General features: G+C 28.4%; 1 protein-coding gene across 1 annotated transcript; it reads right to left on the bottom strand.

Annotated features, from left to right (window-relative positions):
- Positions 1-691: 691 nt before the first annotated feature.
- Positions 692-3,849, bottom strand: LOC112703710 (katanin p60 ATPase-containing subunit A1). Its single transcript, XM_025755280.2, has 7 exons — positions 3,443-3,849; positions 2,851-3,358; positions 2,479-2,676; positions 1,914-2,158; positions 1,579-1,737; positions 1,341-1,428; positions 692-1,191 (listed from the first exon to the last, which is right to left on the bottom strand). The coding sequence occupies exons 1-7, from the start codon at positions 3,562-3,564 to the stop codon at positions 910-912; spliced, it is 1,602 nt and encodes a 533-aa protein (XP_025611065.1). The 5' UTR covers positions 3,565-3,849; the 3' UTR covers positions 692-909.
- Positions 3,850-14,454: the final 10,605 nt, after the last annotated feature.

Genomic DNA, 14,454 nt, shown 5'->3' with positions numbered 1-14,454 from the left:
AACTATCAACTTCATGTAAAGTCGACTGTACCTGAGTTTTCACCAAATTTTATATGTCTACTTATTTATATCAGATTTATATATAAACTAAAAGTTTTAATTAATGTATGTTAAATTGTTAACGACTTAACGTAACGATCGCAAAAATTTGGCAGACATAGATCATGAAGATCATTTGTGAATAAACAATTTCGGTCCAACAAAAACAGTTTTTTTTTCGTAAGTAAACAATTTTGACTCCAATAACGAAATCAAGGAATTTTTCCTGGGTCAAAAGAATACGATGTTGGTTTCTATAGTTCTATTTTTTTATTGTTTTTAAAACGGGCCGAAGCCCTACTTCTATAGTTCTATTGTCATCATGGGGCCGTTCTATTACTAGCCGTAGCCTGTATGTAAGGCAACTTCATGATCAATTGATCATCATTCTTTTGAATTTTGATGACAAAAATTTGGCTAGATGTTAACCGTTTTGGATTATGATTTACGACAGCAATATGGTTATATACATGAATTAAGAACTTTAAGATCCTGAACTTTTTAGATGGTCATTGGTTACAACTTACAAGGAAAGAAAATAAAACATGGTAATATATATCCGTGTGTGTGTGTGTGTGTGTGTGTGTTTTAAATTCACAACCTAGAATGCTATGGTTCAACATGATCCTTGGCCATCAAAAGAGTTCAGATGTAGTTGTTGAAGTCAATTTCCTTTAAAAACAGTATTAGGTTACATAAAATCATTGATAACACATACAAATAAACAATTAAAGAACCCTCCAGCACCTGCAAATTACAATGAACACTCATCAGAAATCAAATAAAATATTGACAGCAGAGTAGGAGCAAATCATGCAGCCAGTGCACAATAGTGGTGGTTAATATGAAATGTCACTGTATTAGTGTTCCTTATGCTGATCCAAATTCAGTAAACCACTTCTCATGACGTTCGATGTCAGCCTGAGAAACACTTCGCTGGACTTTCTTCAAAGCTTCCTCAAAATCACACATAGCAACAGGATCCTTTGAAATCTCATCCTTGGGCATGTTCTTGATCTCATCGCGTGTTTTTCCCGCTATCTTACGCCTCATACCATTCAGGGAAGCATCACGACATACATTTGTCAAATCATCTCCACTATAGCCTTCTGTACGGCGAGCCACGTCATCTATATTGACATCAGGGGCCACCTGGTGCAAAGGCAAAACATGAAAATCTTGTATTTGTTAGATGCTCAATGTCTTTTATTTGAATTCATTGAAGAAATCAATTAAAGGCAATACATAATAATAATATCTTTAAGACAGTGTCATAGGTAAATCACAACGTCCTAACTTGCCTCCACAGTCTTCAAATTGATACGGATCAACTCTTTACGACTCTCAAAATTCGGAAGAGGAATGTATATACGCTTTTCCAGCCTTCGCCTGATTTGATTTGCATCAACATCAAATTGTATCAGTACATGCACATTAAAAGAGGTTTCTGACAGATATAACTAATTCATTGCATGCTTCTATCACTTGCAATGCAAATTAAGAAGTATAAGAAAAGGATGTAGAAAAGCAAATACAAACCTCAGTGCCTCATCTATGTCCCAAGGGAAGTTTGTGGCTGCCAAAACCATTACTATTTTACGGGTACCATCTTCATTTGTGGAACTATTGTTTACACCATCAACCTGAACTAGAAGTTCAGACTTCACCCTTCTGGATGATTCATGTTCCCCAGAAGCCCTGATGAATTGAAAGGCAACTCGATCAGAAATCAAATAATCTCAACTGATACTACAAACTCAGGCTGAACCCAAGGGGTAGTTGACAACCATTATCTCCCAACGCAAATAAAAACATGGCATACATGACGCACAACTAAAGATTGTTATGTAGGGAAAAGAACAGCAAAGACTTACCCCCTAGCATTGCACAGAGAATCAATTTCATCAATGAAAATTGTACTTGGTGCATATGCTCTTGCAAGATCAAACAAACACCGCACCATGCGTTCACTCTCTCCACGCCATTTAGAAGCTAAAGTTGCGGAAGAAACATTAAAGAAAGTGGTACCGCATTCAGTAGCAACTGCTTTAGCAAGAAGTGTCTTCCCAGTTCCGGGAGGACCAAACATGAGAACACCTTTCCACGGTCTCCTAATCCCCTGTAAGAATCACATATAATGAATTCCACAGAAAAGGTCTTTCCATGACAACAACAATGGGATAGAAATACAACAACATCCTGCTTAAGGCCATCGGAGCTCAGCATAACAAGAGAATTTGTGTGCATGACTACACAAGCATGAGAGAGTTCCAAGGAAAAACAAGAAACAGTAGCATGCAAGATTAATTCAAATTTCAACATATAGCAAAACAACTACCAAGGGACTAAAAAGCACCAGACATCACAACAATCATAAAGTATAACATTTATATACACATCAGAATACTAGAATAGTATGTATAGATAAACCATCAATACCTGGAAATACTCAGGCATCCATAATGGAAGGACAACAGCTTCTTCAAGAAGCCTCTTGGCTTCAGTGAGGCCTGCAACATCATCCCATCTCACTCCGGGAGACGTCTCCAACACGTCCCTTTCAAGCATCTCAGCTAAGTCCGGATCAGGACCTTCATATTGCCCCTTCTTTGTCTTCCCATCATCACCATCACCATTCTATCCATTCAAATAAAAATGTGCACTGCTTCATCAAAACACTGAACTATAATACTATATACATAATACATTATACACTAAACCAATTAACTAGTTCAACAAAGATTGCATTTCATCCAGATCAACATGTTGCATTTAATTCCAAGTTTGTAGAGGAAATTGAGCTACACTTACAACTGAATCGGATTTGCTGGATTTTCCAGAAGCAGTGCCTTTCTTGGCAGCGGTTGCGCCCCGGGCTCCGGAGTTAACCCTACCAGAAGCAGCACCACCAGCAGCCTTAGCACCGCGTGCAGCGGGCCTGGTAGGGCCGCCACGGGCCCAAGCTCCATCCTGCTGGGACTTGCGAGTAGGCCCGCGGGCAGAAACAACGGGCCTTCTCCCGCTACCAGACCTAGAATCATCTCGACTGGGCGGTCTCCACACATCGGGATCGTCCAAGGGACCACCTGGACCGCTGGATGAAGAAGTTGGATACTCATCCAACGGCTGAAAAACGAAGTTAGATTTGGTAGAGATCGGAGGTGAAGCAGGACGCCTCCTCCCATTCCCAACAGGAGTTTCCTTAAATGCCCTTCTCTCCGCATCCAGCTGCTTCACCACTTCGGTTTCCTCCGACAGAGCTTTCTTCACGTTCATCCATTTCGCTCGGATTAACGGATCCTCAACAGTGTTTAGATGCCTAAATTTCCAAAATTAAACCCGATTAGGAGAGCTAATTACTAACTAAATTAGTTGAGTGATTAACGAGGATTGTATGAATTACTTGTTGATCTGAGCAACGGCGCCGTCGAAGAAGATAATGGAAGTGTCGTAGAGTCCTTCGAGAGCGTACTCTCTTGCCAGTTTGAGGTGGTCTTGCAAGCCTGTTAACGAAGCTCCACTCATTCTTCTCTTCTTTCGAGTTTGAAGTGCAGCTGCGGGAATGGGCCTCGCGACGGTGGCGTTTAAGCGGCGGGGAAGGAATTCAGTGAAGGGGGGTGTAAAATGACCGGACAGACCCTGGGAGTTTCTGGTTTGAGATTTAGGCAAAGGTTGGTTTGGGGTTTTAGTGGGCTTTTTCGTGTTTGGAGAGAGTCGTTGGCTGCTGGTAAGTGGTGTGGTAACGGACTGGACCCGCAATAACTTTTCATCTCAAAATTTTGGATCTCTGGTTACAACTTACAACCACTCAATTATTCATTTAATTCTTTTATTTATTTATATTGGTATTGAAAATTTTTGTTGCTGAAAATGTTAATCATGATCTAATGACAAATAATTCTATACGATAAAAATATATATCTTATCAAAATGTGTTTTTTAAATTAAATTTTGATGTAATTTTTTTTATAAATATTATTAGAAAAATAAGGTCATTTTATCTTTAAAATTTATTACTTTTAAACAATGAATTTTTTATTTTTTGGTAAATGACCATTTTTTAGAAAAATACAAAATTTGAAGATCAAATTTTGCTTTTTTCTGTGTAAGCACATTCTAAATAATTATCTAAATGTTACAACAAAAATTCGAATCAAATAAATAAATCATTTAATAATTAACAAAACGATTTTTTTGTCTATAAAAAATAATATTTTTAACATTCGTATTTTTTAAAATTATTTTTGTTAAGAATTTATTATTTTAACAATTTATCCTTTATTTAAGTATAATGTTTGGGGTCATAGTTTGAAACCATAGGGAGATATAAACTTTTTTTTAACATTTTTAGTTTTTTTAATGCATTTGTTTTCTATTTTGTATTTTTATAATTATTGCTAAAATAAATAAGTAAATTTATATGTAATAAATATATAATTATAGATGTTATATATATAAAATTATGAATATCAAATTAAATATAATAATTTTATATTATTGTCTTCTTAACATTATTTTTAAAAATGTTAAATGACCAAATAATTTTATAACCAGTCTAATAAAATTCTATTATATTTATACGATCTTTTTTTTTTCTTTTTCTTTCTTCTTCTTATCTTTTGTCCTCCTTATTATCATTATCATTATTATTGTAATCTCATCTTTTTTTTGTCTTTTTTTTTTTTATCTTTCTCTACATATGTTTAACAAAATAAAAATATAGACATTTTAGTTCACAATATAAAAATAATGTAATTACCACCACAAAAAATTTAATCAATTTTGTTCAAATCTTTCCTACAAATTTTCTCCAAACAGAGAACTAAGTGTCTTTGAATTGTATTCAATCTCCAACTATTAACTACTAATTAAAAAAATTTTCATCCTCACCAAATACATCTCAGACTCTCACCAAACAAGTCATACAAAAATTTCTCACATATAAATTAACACAAATTACTCATTCGGACACGTATCACTCACAATTTTATTAAACAGAGTCTTCCAATTGTCACTTTACTCCCACCCCACCGGTAAATATATTTATAGAATTATTGTATTATAGACGATTATTTAGTGAATTTAATATTATAGAGTTATTATTTAATAAATCTAATTATGTGATAACTGTTTTTTAATAAGTTTGTTTATAAAAATTTATGGAGAGAGAGCAAAACATGTACTCTCTACGTACTCTTTATATAATATGTGTGTATTTAATTTTAAATAGATTTCGATTTATAATTTTATTTGAGTCAAATTATAGCCAACGAACAAATCAAATATGATACGATTGTTAAATCCATCGCAACGATAAACTTTTCAGCAATTTTATTGTTTTCCGCCAATTTTTTCATCTTCGTCACGCACTTTTCCATCGTATCTTCACCATCAATGTCTGACAACGAGAACATATACAGAGCAAGCAACTTGAAAAGCTGAATTCCTGCGAAACCCGCTCTGATCCGGATCTTGGCAAAGCACGCGAATCAAATGGTAGGCTGATTTCATCATTTTTTTTTGTAGATATTCATTCAGCAGCATCTTCTTGGAAGCAGGAAAATGATTGGCAAATGTGTTTCTCTTTGTTATCGTCATCTTCTTCGTGAAGAAAATGTTATATCCTAAGCTAAGCTGTTTAAGTTGTAATGTTGATGGTTTGATGAACCCAAAAAATTAAAAAAAGGAGAAAAATAAGTTATTCTAATTATGGAAGAAAATGAAAAATTATCTTAAAAATATATGTTTAGTTATTACACTTTATATATTATGTACTCTTTATGTACTCCTATTAAAATGTCTTCCAATATTATTAATCATTTTTTTAATAGAAAGTTATGTCATTTGAACTATAACTCATTGATAATTTATTTTTGAGAAATTCTTCGCATACAAACGATTAATGCTTGTAAGCCTTACAAGTCCATTTAAAACTAACGCTCAAAACGCGCTTTGAACCGTTCTTCTTCCTCTTCGTCTTCTCCTTCTTCTTTTCTTTCTTTTCTTGCCTTCTCTTTCTCTTTCTTCTTTTTGCTGCACGTTCTTCTTCCTCTTACTCTTCTTCTTCTCCTTTTCTTTCGTTTCTGCACGTTCTTCTTCCTCTTCTTCTTCATTTACATACTCTTCTCTCTGTTTTCTCGTTTTTTTCGATTTTTCATGGTAAAATCTTTATGGAAGAAGAAGAAGCAGCAGAAGATGAGGAGGAGAAAGAGAAAGAGTTCGGAATTATGCATAAGATGTACTTCAACGAATTTTGGGTGTATTTTCTTAAATCGTTTCGGTGTAGTTTTGTAATCTTTTGGGTGTATTTCTGTAATCCTTTTGGTGTATTCCTATAATCGTTTTGGTGAATTCCTGTAACCGTTTGGGTGTATTTCTGTAATCCTTTAGGTGTATTTCTGTAATTATTTGGGTATATTTCTGTAATCGTTTGGGTGTATTTCTGAAATTTCATTATCTTCAAAAGGATTACAGAAATACACCCAAAGGATTACGAAAATACACCCAAAGGATTTAAGAAATACACCCAAAATTCGTTGCATAATTCAGAACTCTTTCTCTTTCTCCTCCTCATCTTCTGCTGCTTCTTCTTCTTCAAAACGATTTCAAAACTTGATTTCAGAAACCATAAAAATCGAAAAAAAAAACGAAGAAGAATAAGAGGAAGAGGAAAAACTTGATTTCAGAAACCATGAAAATCGAAAAAAAACGAAGAAAAAGAACCGTTCATAATACAGTGTAGCGCTTTGAAAATAGGAAACGGATGAATAACGCATTAAAAGACCCGTTAGGAACTTGTAAGACTTTTAAGTCAAAAAAACTTCTATGTGTAGCAGGCCTCTTTATTTTTAATATATAAAAGTAGATGCATGAGTTTACCCACATTATTTTTAACACATCTTTCTCTTTCTACTAATAACATGTCAGCAATATTATTTACTTGGCAAAATTTTAAAATCAACTATTTAGTTTTTATCAAATCATCTATTATTTTCAAATCAGCAAAAAAATAAGATATATAAAAATTTATAACCTACAGAGATATTGAATTCATATTCTTATATTTATTATATTTCACCGTTATAATTAATACAATAAATTTATAACGGCCAATAATTAATTTATTAATTTCTATAAATAACTCATTAAATATAATAAACATCTATATTACAAATTTCATAATAATATTATTAATTATGATAAATTTTATGTTACAAATATTCAAATTTCATACTATTTGAACTACTTATATAAATTTCTTATCATTATTCCTTTAAATAACATAAAATATAAAAGTAGATGCATGAGTTTATCCACCTTATTTTTAAAATATTTTTCTCTTTTTACTAATAACATGTCAGCAACATTGTTTGCTTGGCAAAATTTTAGAATCAACCATTCAATTTTTGCCGAATCATTTATCATTTTCAAATCAGCAAATTATTTTCAAATCAGCAAAAAATAAAATATATAAAAATTTGTAACCTACAGAAATATTAAATTCATATTCTTATATTTATTATATTTCACCGTTATAAATAATACAATAAATTTATAACCCCAATAATTAATTTATTAATTTCTATAAATAACTCATTAAATATAATAAACATCTATATTACAAATGTCATAATAATATTATTAATCATAATAAATTTTATGTTACAAATATTTAAATTCCATATTATTTGAACTACTTATATAAATCTCTTGTCACTATTCCTTCAAATAACATCAAATTTAGCACAAAAAATTTATTTTCGAACTACACAACATCTCAAACTTACTCAATGGAAATTATTCTTTGGACAATATCACCAAACAAATAGACAATTAGTTTATCAAAGTTCGCATGGTTCGTTTATGTAAAATATTAACACCCACAAGTAAAGAGGAGCCTCTTTACTTAGAAATGATTATATTAGATGAAAAGATACAAAATAAATATATTTATTATATTTTTAAATTGATTTACAAAAAATACTTTAATTATTTTTATTTTTTATACTTTTAATATTATTTTATAATACTTTATATATAATTATATTTTAATATCGTTAAACTTAAACTTCTTTCAATATGCTACTCATTGAAAGAAGTATAAATGTAATCAATTTTTTAATTAATTATTAACTATGATTTATTAATATTACATGGAACACCTTTTCATATAATTGTAAAAAAAAAAATATGATGAACAAATTCAAATATTTGTTACAAGAAGGAAAAGTCATAAAAAAATTTGAAGACAATAATAGAGATACCAAACCAAAACAATGCCAAGACAAATTTTCAAAGCAGAATGATTTGAAATCAAATAACTATCCAAGATCTAATGATCATACAATGAGAATCTAATGATTAGGTATGACAAAAAAAAAAACTCACAACATGCATCATACATTCATACTTACTCAAATATCATATACCTAATGATAACATAAATTGAATATTAGAATAAGAAAAGATATTCACAATTTTAGCAACTATAAACGAAATTGATGACAAATTTGGATGGAACTATGTTGAATGTGAAAAGTGTCAGAAGAAAACATATAAAAAAGAAGACAACTATATTTGTGGCACATGTAATCAAACACCACAATATCTAACAATAAGGTAACTTTATATACTTTTCATAATCTTATCTATCAAATTATTAGTTACTAATCCAATACTTATTTTAGGTTCAAAAATCAATTAAAGGTTTTAGATTAAAGTGCTACAATAACTTTTGTATTATTTGATGGCAAAGAAAAAAATTATTAGGCACAACTGCTTTAAATCTAATGACACTCATATTTTATTCTAAAAGTAATGATATTAAAGCACCACCCCAATTAAAAAAATTGTGCAACCTTACACTTATATTTGAAGTTATAGTAAATTATTTTAATCTCAAAGAAGGTTTTCAACAATACACTGTTACTACGACATTTGTTCCAACCAAAAACACAACCTCAACACCCATTATAACAAATAAAACATATAATACTCCAAAAAAATTTACTTATTTAAGACATCATTTTTATTTCTAATTTAAATTATTCATTAATTATAGGAACCAACTTTGCCAACACTAATATTATCAGACGAAGATCACATATCGATCAAGAGATTAAGGAGAAAGAAAACCATACAAATTTAAGACACATCTTCAAAAGAAGAATATACATGTAAAGATGGAATAAACAACACAATAGAAAGTGCATATAACTCAACAATTTATAAAGAATATGTCTTTACAAGAACTTACGACGGGAAGAAAAAAAAACAACTCTAACAACAACCAATAAAAAAAATGAGAATGAATAGTTGAGCACCACATAAGAATACTAAGTCTATCAATTAAAATAAATATAAAATTAAACCATTAAATAAAAATATTATTTTATATAACTCTAACATTTAAATTTTTTGTATTACAAATTATTTTAAATAAAACATCTTTTAAATTTAATTTTAATTTATATATATTTAATTTAATTTTACAAAACATAACAAATTTTAATATTTATTATATTATCGTTAATTTATCGCTCCATGGGAGTCTCATTCTAGTAATAATAATAATCGTTGCCATAATCCAATGTTCACCGAATACTTTTTAAATTTTATGTTGCTCATTCTCATTCTTTTTGCTTTAATTTTATAATCAATAATGTCATCATTGATGTTGTATAATTCAGTCACAGAAAATAATTATAGTTTGAGGTGAATCTGATATAAAATGTTTATAATATGATGGATATAGTATTGCTACTCAATACATTATTTAACCTAAGTCCTTTTAAAACAAAATACTGTGTACACATTGATCATTCAATACAATCAAAATATAATCATAGCAAAAAGTACCTAAATATTTTTTAGTTTTATTTTTTGTTTGAGAGAACACAGATATTCTTAGTTATACACCGAAACTTGATGGTTGATACTTAATACTTAATACTGTTTGAAAAGTAGTGAGATTGCTTAAAATATATAAACATCATATAATATACACTTTTCAAACCAAAGTAAACAGAATTTACTTACATTTTAAAATTAAAAAAGTAATTTTCCAAGCATATAATGTACGGGTGTAAGTTATCGAACCAAACCGAAATTTACCGTAAAATTGAATTGAAATTTACAACAATCGAATAAAAAATCGAAAAAATTAGCTTTTTTAGTTTTTTCGAATTAAACTGATTGGTTTATTTCGGTTTTCGGTTGGTTCAGTAAAAACCAAACCGAACCAAAAATGTAGCTTAGTAATGTAATGTTTTATATTTAGTTGTTAGAATGAGTTAAAATTGTGTTGAATTTGAATGTAATATAATGTTATTTCAGTTTATTGATTGTTTTGAACATCATTTTATTTTACTGAGATTAATTTTTTATTAGTTAGAATTTAAAAATAAAAAAAATTGACCGAACCAAACCGTTTTTGGTTCGATTCAGTTTAATTCGATTGTTGCACAAACAGCAAATCAATTAATTGGTACTCTATAAAAATCGAATAGATCAATTTAATTAGTTTTTAGTCCAAAACCAAGTCAAATCGAACGGATAACATCCCTAATATAATGTTAGTTAGAACTTAGAAGCATTGACCTTTCTCTGCATTAATGAGTTGCCCGCTCTTGGTTTATTTAACTTGCAATGCCACCTATCAAAAACGATTTACCGAGAGAATTATGGATCTATGACTTTTATACACACTTGTCAAATCTCCCTCTCATTTTAGATAATTTGATTTGATTTGATATGACTTACTTTCTCATCCATAAAATTAAAGCACTCTATGGTTAAGGACATTTATTTTTTAAGTTTATTGGATCTCTAAGGCATACTTTAAATTTTGAGTATAGATAAATTTATGTTAGTCTAAGTCTACACACTATATAATATTTAAGGGCAATGACTTAAGAGGAAGGTGTGGTTGCCCTTCATGTGGGGTGTGGTTCCAGGTTGGTAAAGCTGGTAACTCACGTGCTAATAATATTAACGACCTTCATCGTATTCAATAATGTAATATATACTAATTAATAAGTTGAAAATTTTTCAAATATATGAACCACATATGTTTGTTTTTCTATTCTTTAATATATATCTACATCATTCATCTGCCTAGTCGCTTTCTTTGAGCAGAATGAGTTAATAGCTTCAATACAAAATTTGAATTTTGATGATAGACAAACATTTCACTTGCATTTCATATTAACAATTTAGCTTCTTTTAGTTAATACAAAAATTTATCTTACATGACCAACTTAAGTTGGTCAAGTGGTCAGCTTCCTCGTCCGCTTAAGCAAGTGAAAAATTTATTAATTATTGTAATAAGAATTTTGCATAAAAAAAAATATAGAAAGCCAATAAAAATTTAGGAAGTATTAAAAATATAACCATTAGTGTTACTTTTTTCTATTAGTCTTTTAGAATGAATGGTATTATCAGAATTCTAGATCCAAAAAGTCAAGAGTTCAAATTTTTTAGGATGAGTGATTTTATAACATGAGATATTTATTATCCCTAACGACTCTTTTGCATAAATATATATCAGTCCACCACAAATAATTATTATTGTCAAGCATTTTCATAAAGAAATAGAAGTAGCAATTGATAGGATAAAGGTAAGATTAAGATTTAAACTTTTTTGTTTTATTTTCACTCAAAAGTAATATTTAATTCTTTTATATTTTATAATATCAAATGTTATTTATATATTATTAATAGATTGAATTACTAACTTAGTAATATAAAAAATATTTATGAAAAAAACTTAAATATACTGCTAAAATTGATTATATGGAATACTCATTTTTTTCGTTTCCATGTGAATAATACAACCTTTTGGGATAAAATACTAGGACACCAAAATTAGTTTTTATTGAATAATTATAGCAAGTATTATTTCATACAATAATGAATATACAATTAATGACTCAATTATCTACCAACAAAAAAAAAATAATGAGTCGATTATATTATTTATTTTTCCCTGGTTGTATTTATAAAATATCAACCATAGTTAGTATATATTAAAATCAATCACTAATAAAAAATATATATTATAATATAAAATATATATTAAAAATAAATTAAATTATATATATTTATATATAAAGATATAGTGATTGATTTTAGTATATATAAATAATATTTTTGATAAAATATAATATGAGATTCAATTGTAGGTAGGTGTTTAGTGAATTAATGATGGCAATGTATCAAAAAGTGTTTTAATATCATTCTGTTTTAAAGATTGAAATCATCACAGTCAATCTAAAACTCTCTTGTTTTACAATAAGATTGAAATATATTTAGCTTTTTTGTAGTTGTTTATTTATTTTTTTGAAAAAAGATAAGTGGATAAGTATCGAAATTATCCTAAAAATTGTAAAAAAAAAAAACTTGAGTAAGTCAATTTTTATCCGTTTAAAAACAATTAGTTGCAATTATTATGACTTAAGACTCGAGTTAAGTCAGATATTAGTGTTAACGTTTTGTTGTATATCAAAAAGATTGTACGTTTTGATTTTCCTCTTAGCTAGATTCACTTAACAAAAAATAATCTATAGATTCTAAGTTTCTAACTAATAATATTATTTTTTTATAAACTATATTTAAATTATAGCAATACATACATATACGTTGTTAAAATGACCATTATAACCGTAAAGATATTAAATTGCAATGTTTTAGTATTAATTTATTCAGCATAAGGATAAACTTAAAAAAATCGTTAAAAACAATAAATGTTAAAATACTTAAAATCAACTTTGATTAACGCAGTATTGAACTAGCTATTATCGAAAAATGTACATATTATAGCTCAGAAAATTACTAGAAAACCCAAATTCAAAATGCACAATAAATTAATAATAATATTGCTTAGAAGTTAGAAGTGTAGAAGACAAGAGAGAAGGGAGAAGAATAGAACTATTGAAAAAAGCAAAGGCCAGTAACCTAAAAAACTAAAAAAGTGCAAGTGCCAGCTAACACGTGGTTCAAATTTTCAACTTTTGAGAATCCACCACACATCACATAAACAACTATGCATTTTACCGTTCTTCCCTTTTAATCAACTAGAATTAGATCAGTGCATGGTACGAGAAGTAAATTAATGATAGTATATTATAAATATTAAAAATTATTATATTTTATATAATTAAATTAAATATATAAATTAAAGTTAAATTTAAAAAAAAAAATATTTAAAATAATTTATAATATAAAAAATTTAGATGTTAAAGTTATATGTATAAAATGATATTTTTATTTGATGATTTAATTTTTGCATTTATTTTAGTTGATGAAGTTAGTCTTCTTATATAGTATTCGTCCTTTTTTTTTTTTATTGGTTGTTGTTAGAGTTGTTATTTTTTTTTGTGTAAATTCTTGTAAATACATGTTTTTTATGAATTGTTGAGTTATATACACTTTCTATTATGTTGTTTGTTTCATATTTGCAATTATGTTCTTTTTTCGAAGATGTGTCTTGAAATTGTATGATTTTCTTTCTCCTTAGTCTTTTGATGAGTATGTGATCTTCGTCTGATAATATTAGTGTTGGCGAAATTGGTTCCTATAATCAATGAATAATTTAAATTAGAAATAAAAATAATGTCTAAAATAAGTAATTTTTTTTAGTATTACCTGTTTTATTTGTTGTAATGGGTGTTAGGTTCATTGTTTTTGGTTGGAATAAATGTCTTGGTAATAGTGTATTGTTGAAAACTTTCTTTAAGATTAAAATCATTTACATTGACTTTAAATATAAGTGAGGCTGCACAAATTTTTCAATTGAAGTAGTGCTTCAATGTTATTACTTTTTTGGAGTGCCATTAGGTTTGAGCAGTTGTACCCAACATTTTTTTTTATTCGCCATCAAATAGTACAAAAGTTGTTGTACCATTTTTATCTGAAACCTTTAATTGAATTTTGAACCTAACATAAGTATTGGGTTAGTAATTTAATAGATAGGATTATGAAAAGTATATAGAGTTACTTTATTTGTTGGATATTATAGCGTATGATTACATATGCCAAAATACAGTTATATCCTTTTTCATATGCTTTCTTCTTACATTTTTCACATTCAACATAGTTGTCTTATCTCTATTGAGTAAGTTTAAGATGTTGTGTAGTCCGGAAATAAATTTTTTTGGGCTAAATTTGATGTTATTTGAAAGAATAGTGATAAGAGACTTATATAAGTAGTTCAAATAGTATGAAATTTGAATATTTGTAACGTAAAATTTATTATGATTAATAATATTATTATGACATTTGTAATATGGATGTTTATTACATTGAATGAATTATTTATAAAAATTAATAAATTAATTATTGGAGTTATAAATTTATTATATTGTTTACAACGATAAGATATAATAAATATAAAGATATCGATTTAATGTCTTTGTA

This window comes from Arachis hypogaea, chromosome 7 (assembly GCF_003086295.3).
Source record: "Arachis hypogaea cultivar Tifrunner chromosome 7, arahy.Tifrunner.gnm2.J5K5, whole genome shotgun sequence".
NCBI classification, from domain to species: domain Eukaryota; kingdom Viridiplantae; phylum Streptophyta; class Magnoliopsida; order Fabales; family Fabaceae; genus Arachis; species Arachis hypogaea.
Note: the sequence above shows the minus strand (reverse complement) of the source record. Positions and strands in the feature narration are given on the sequence as shown.

What these genes read in the sequence shown, in the direction of transcription:
- LOC112703710 (XM_025755280.2), bottom strand. Translation starts at nt 3,564, where the DNA reads ATGAGTGGAGCTTCGTTAACAGGCTTGCAAGACCACCTCAAACTGGCA. An exon ending in TCTCTGTGCAATGCTAGGGG is followed by an intron (nt 1,738 to 1,913) that starts GTAAGTCTTTGC and finishes TCAATTCATCAG; the next exon opens with GGCTTCTGGGGAACATGAAT. An exon ending in GACATAGATGAGGCACTGAG is followed by an intron (nt 1,429 to 1,578) that starts GTTTGTATTTGC and finishes AAATCAAATCAG; the next exon opens with GCGAAGGCTGGAAAAGCGTA.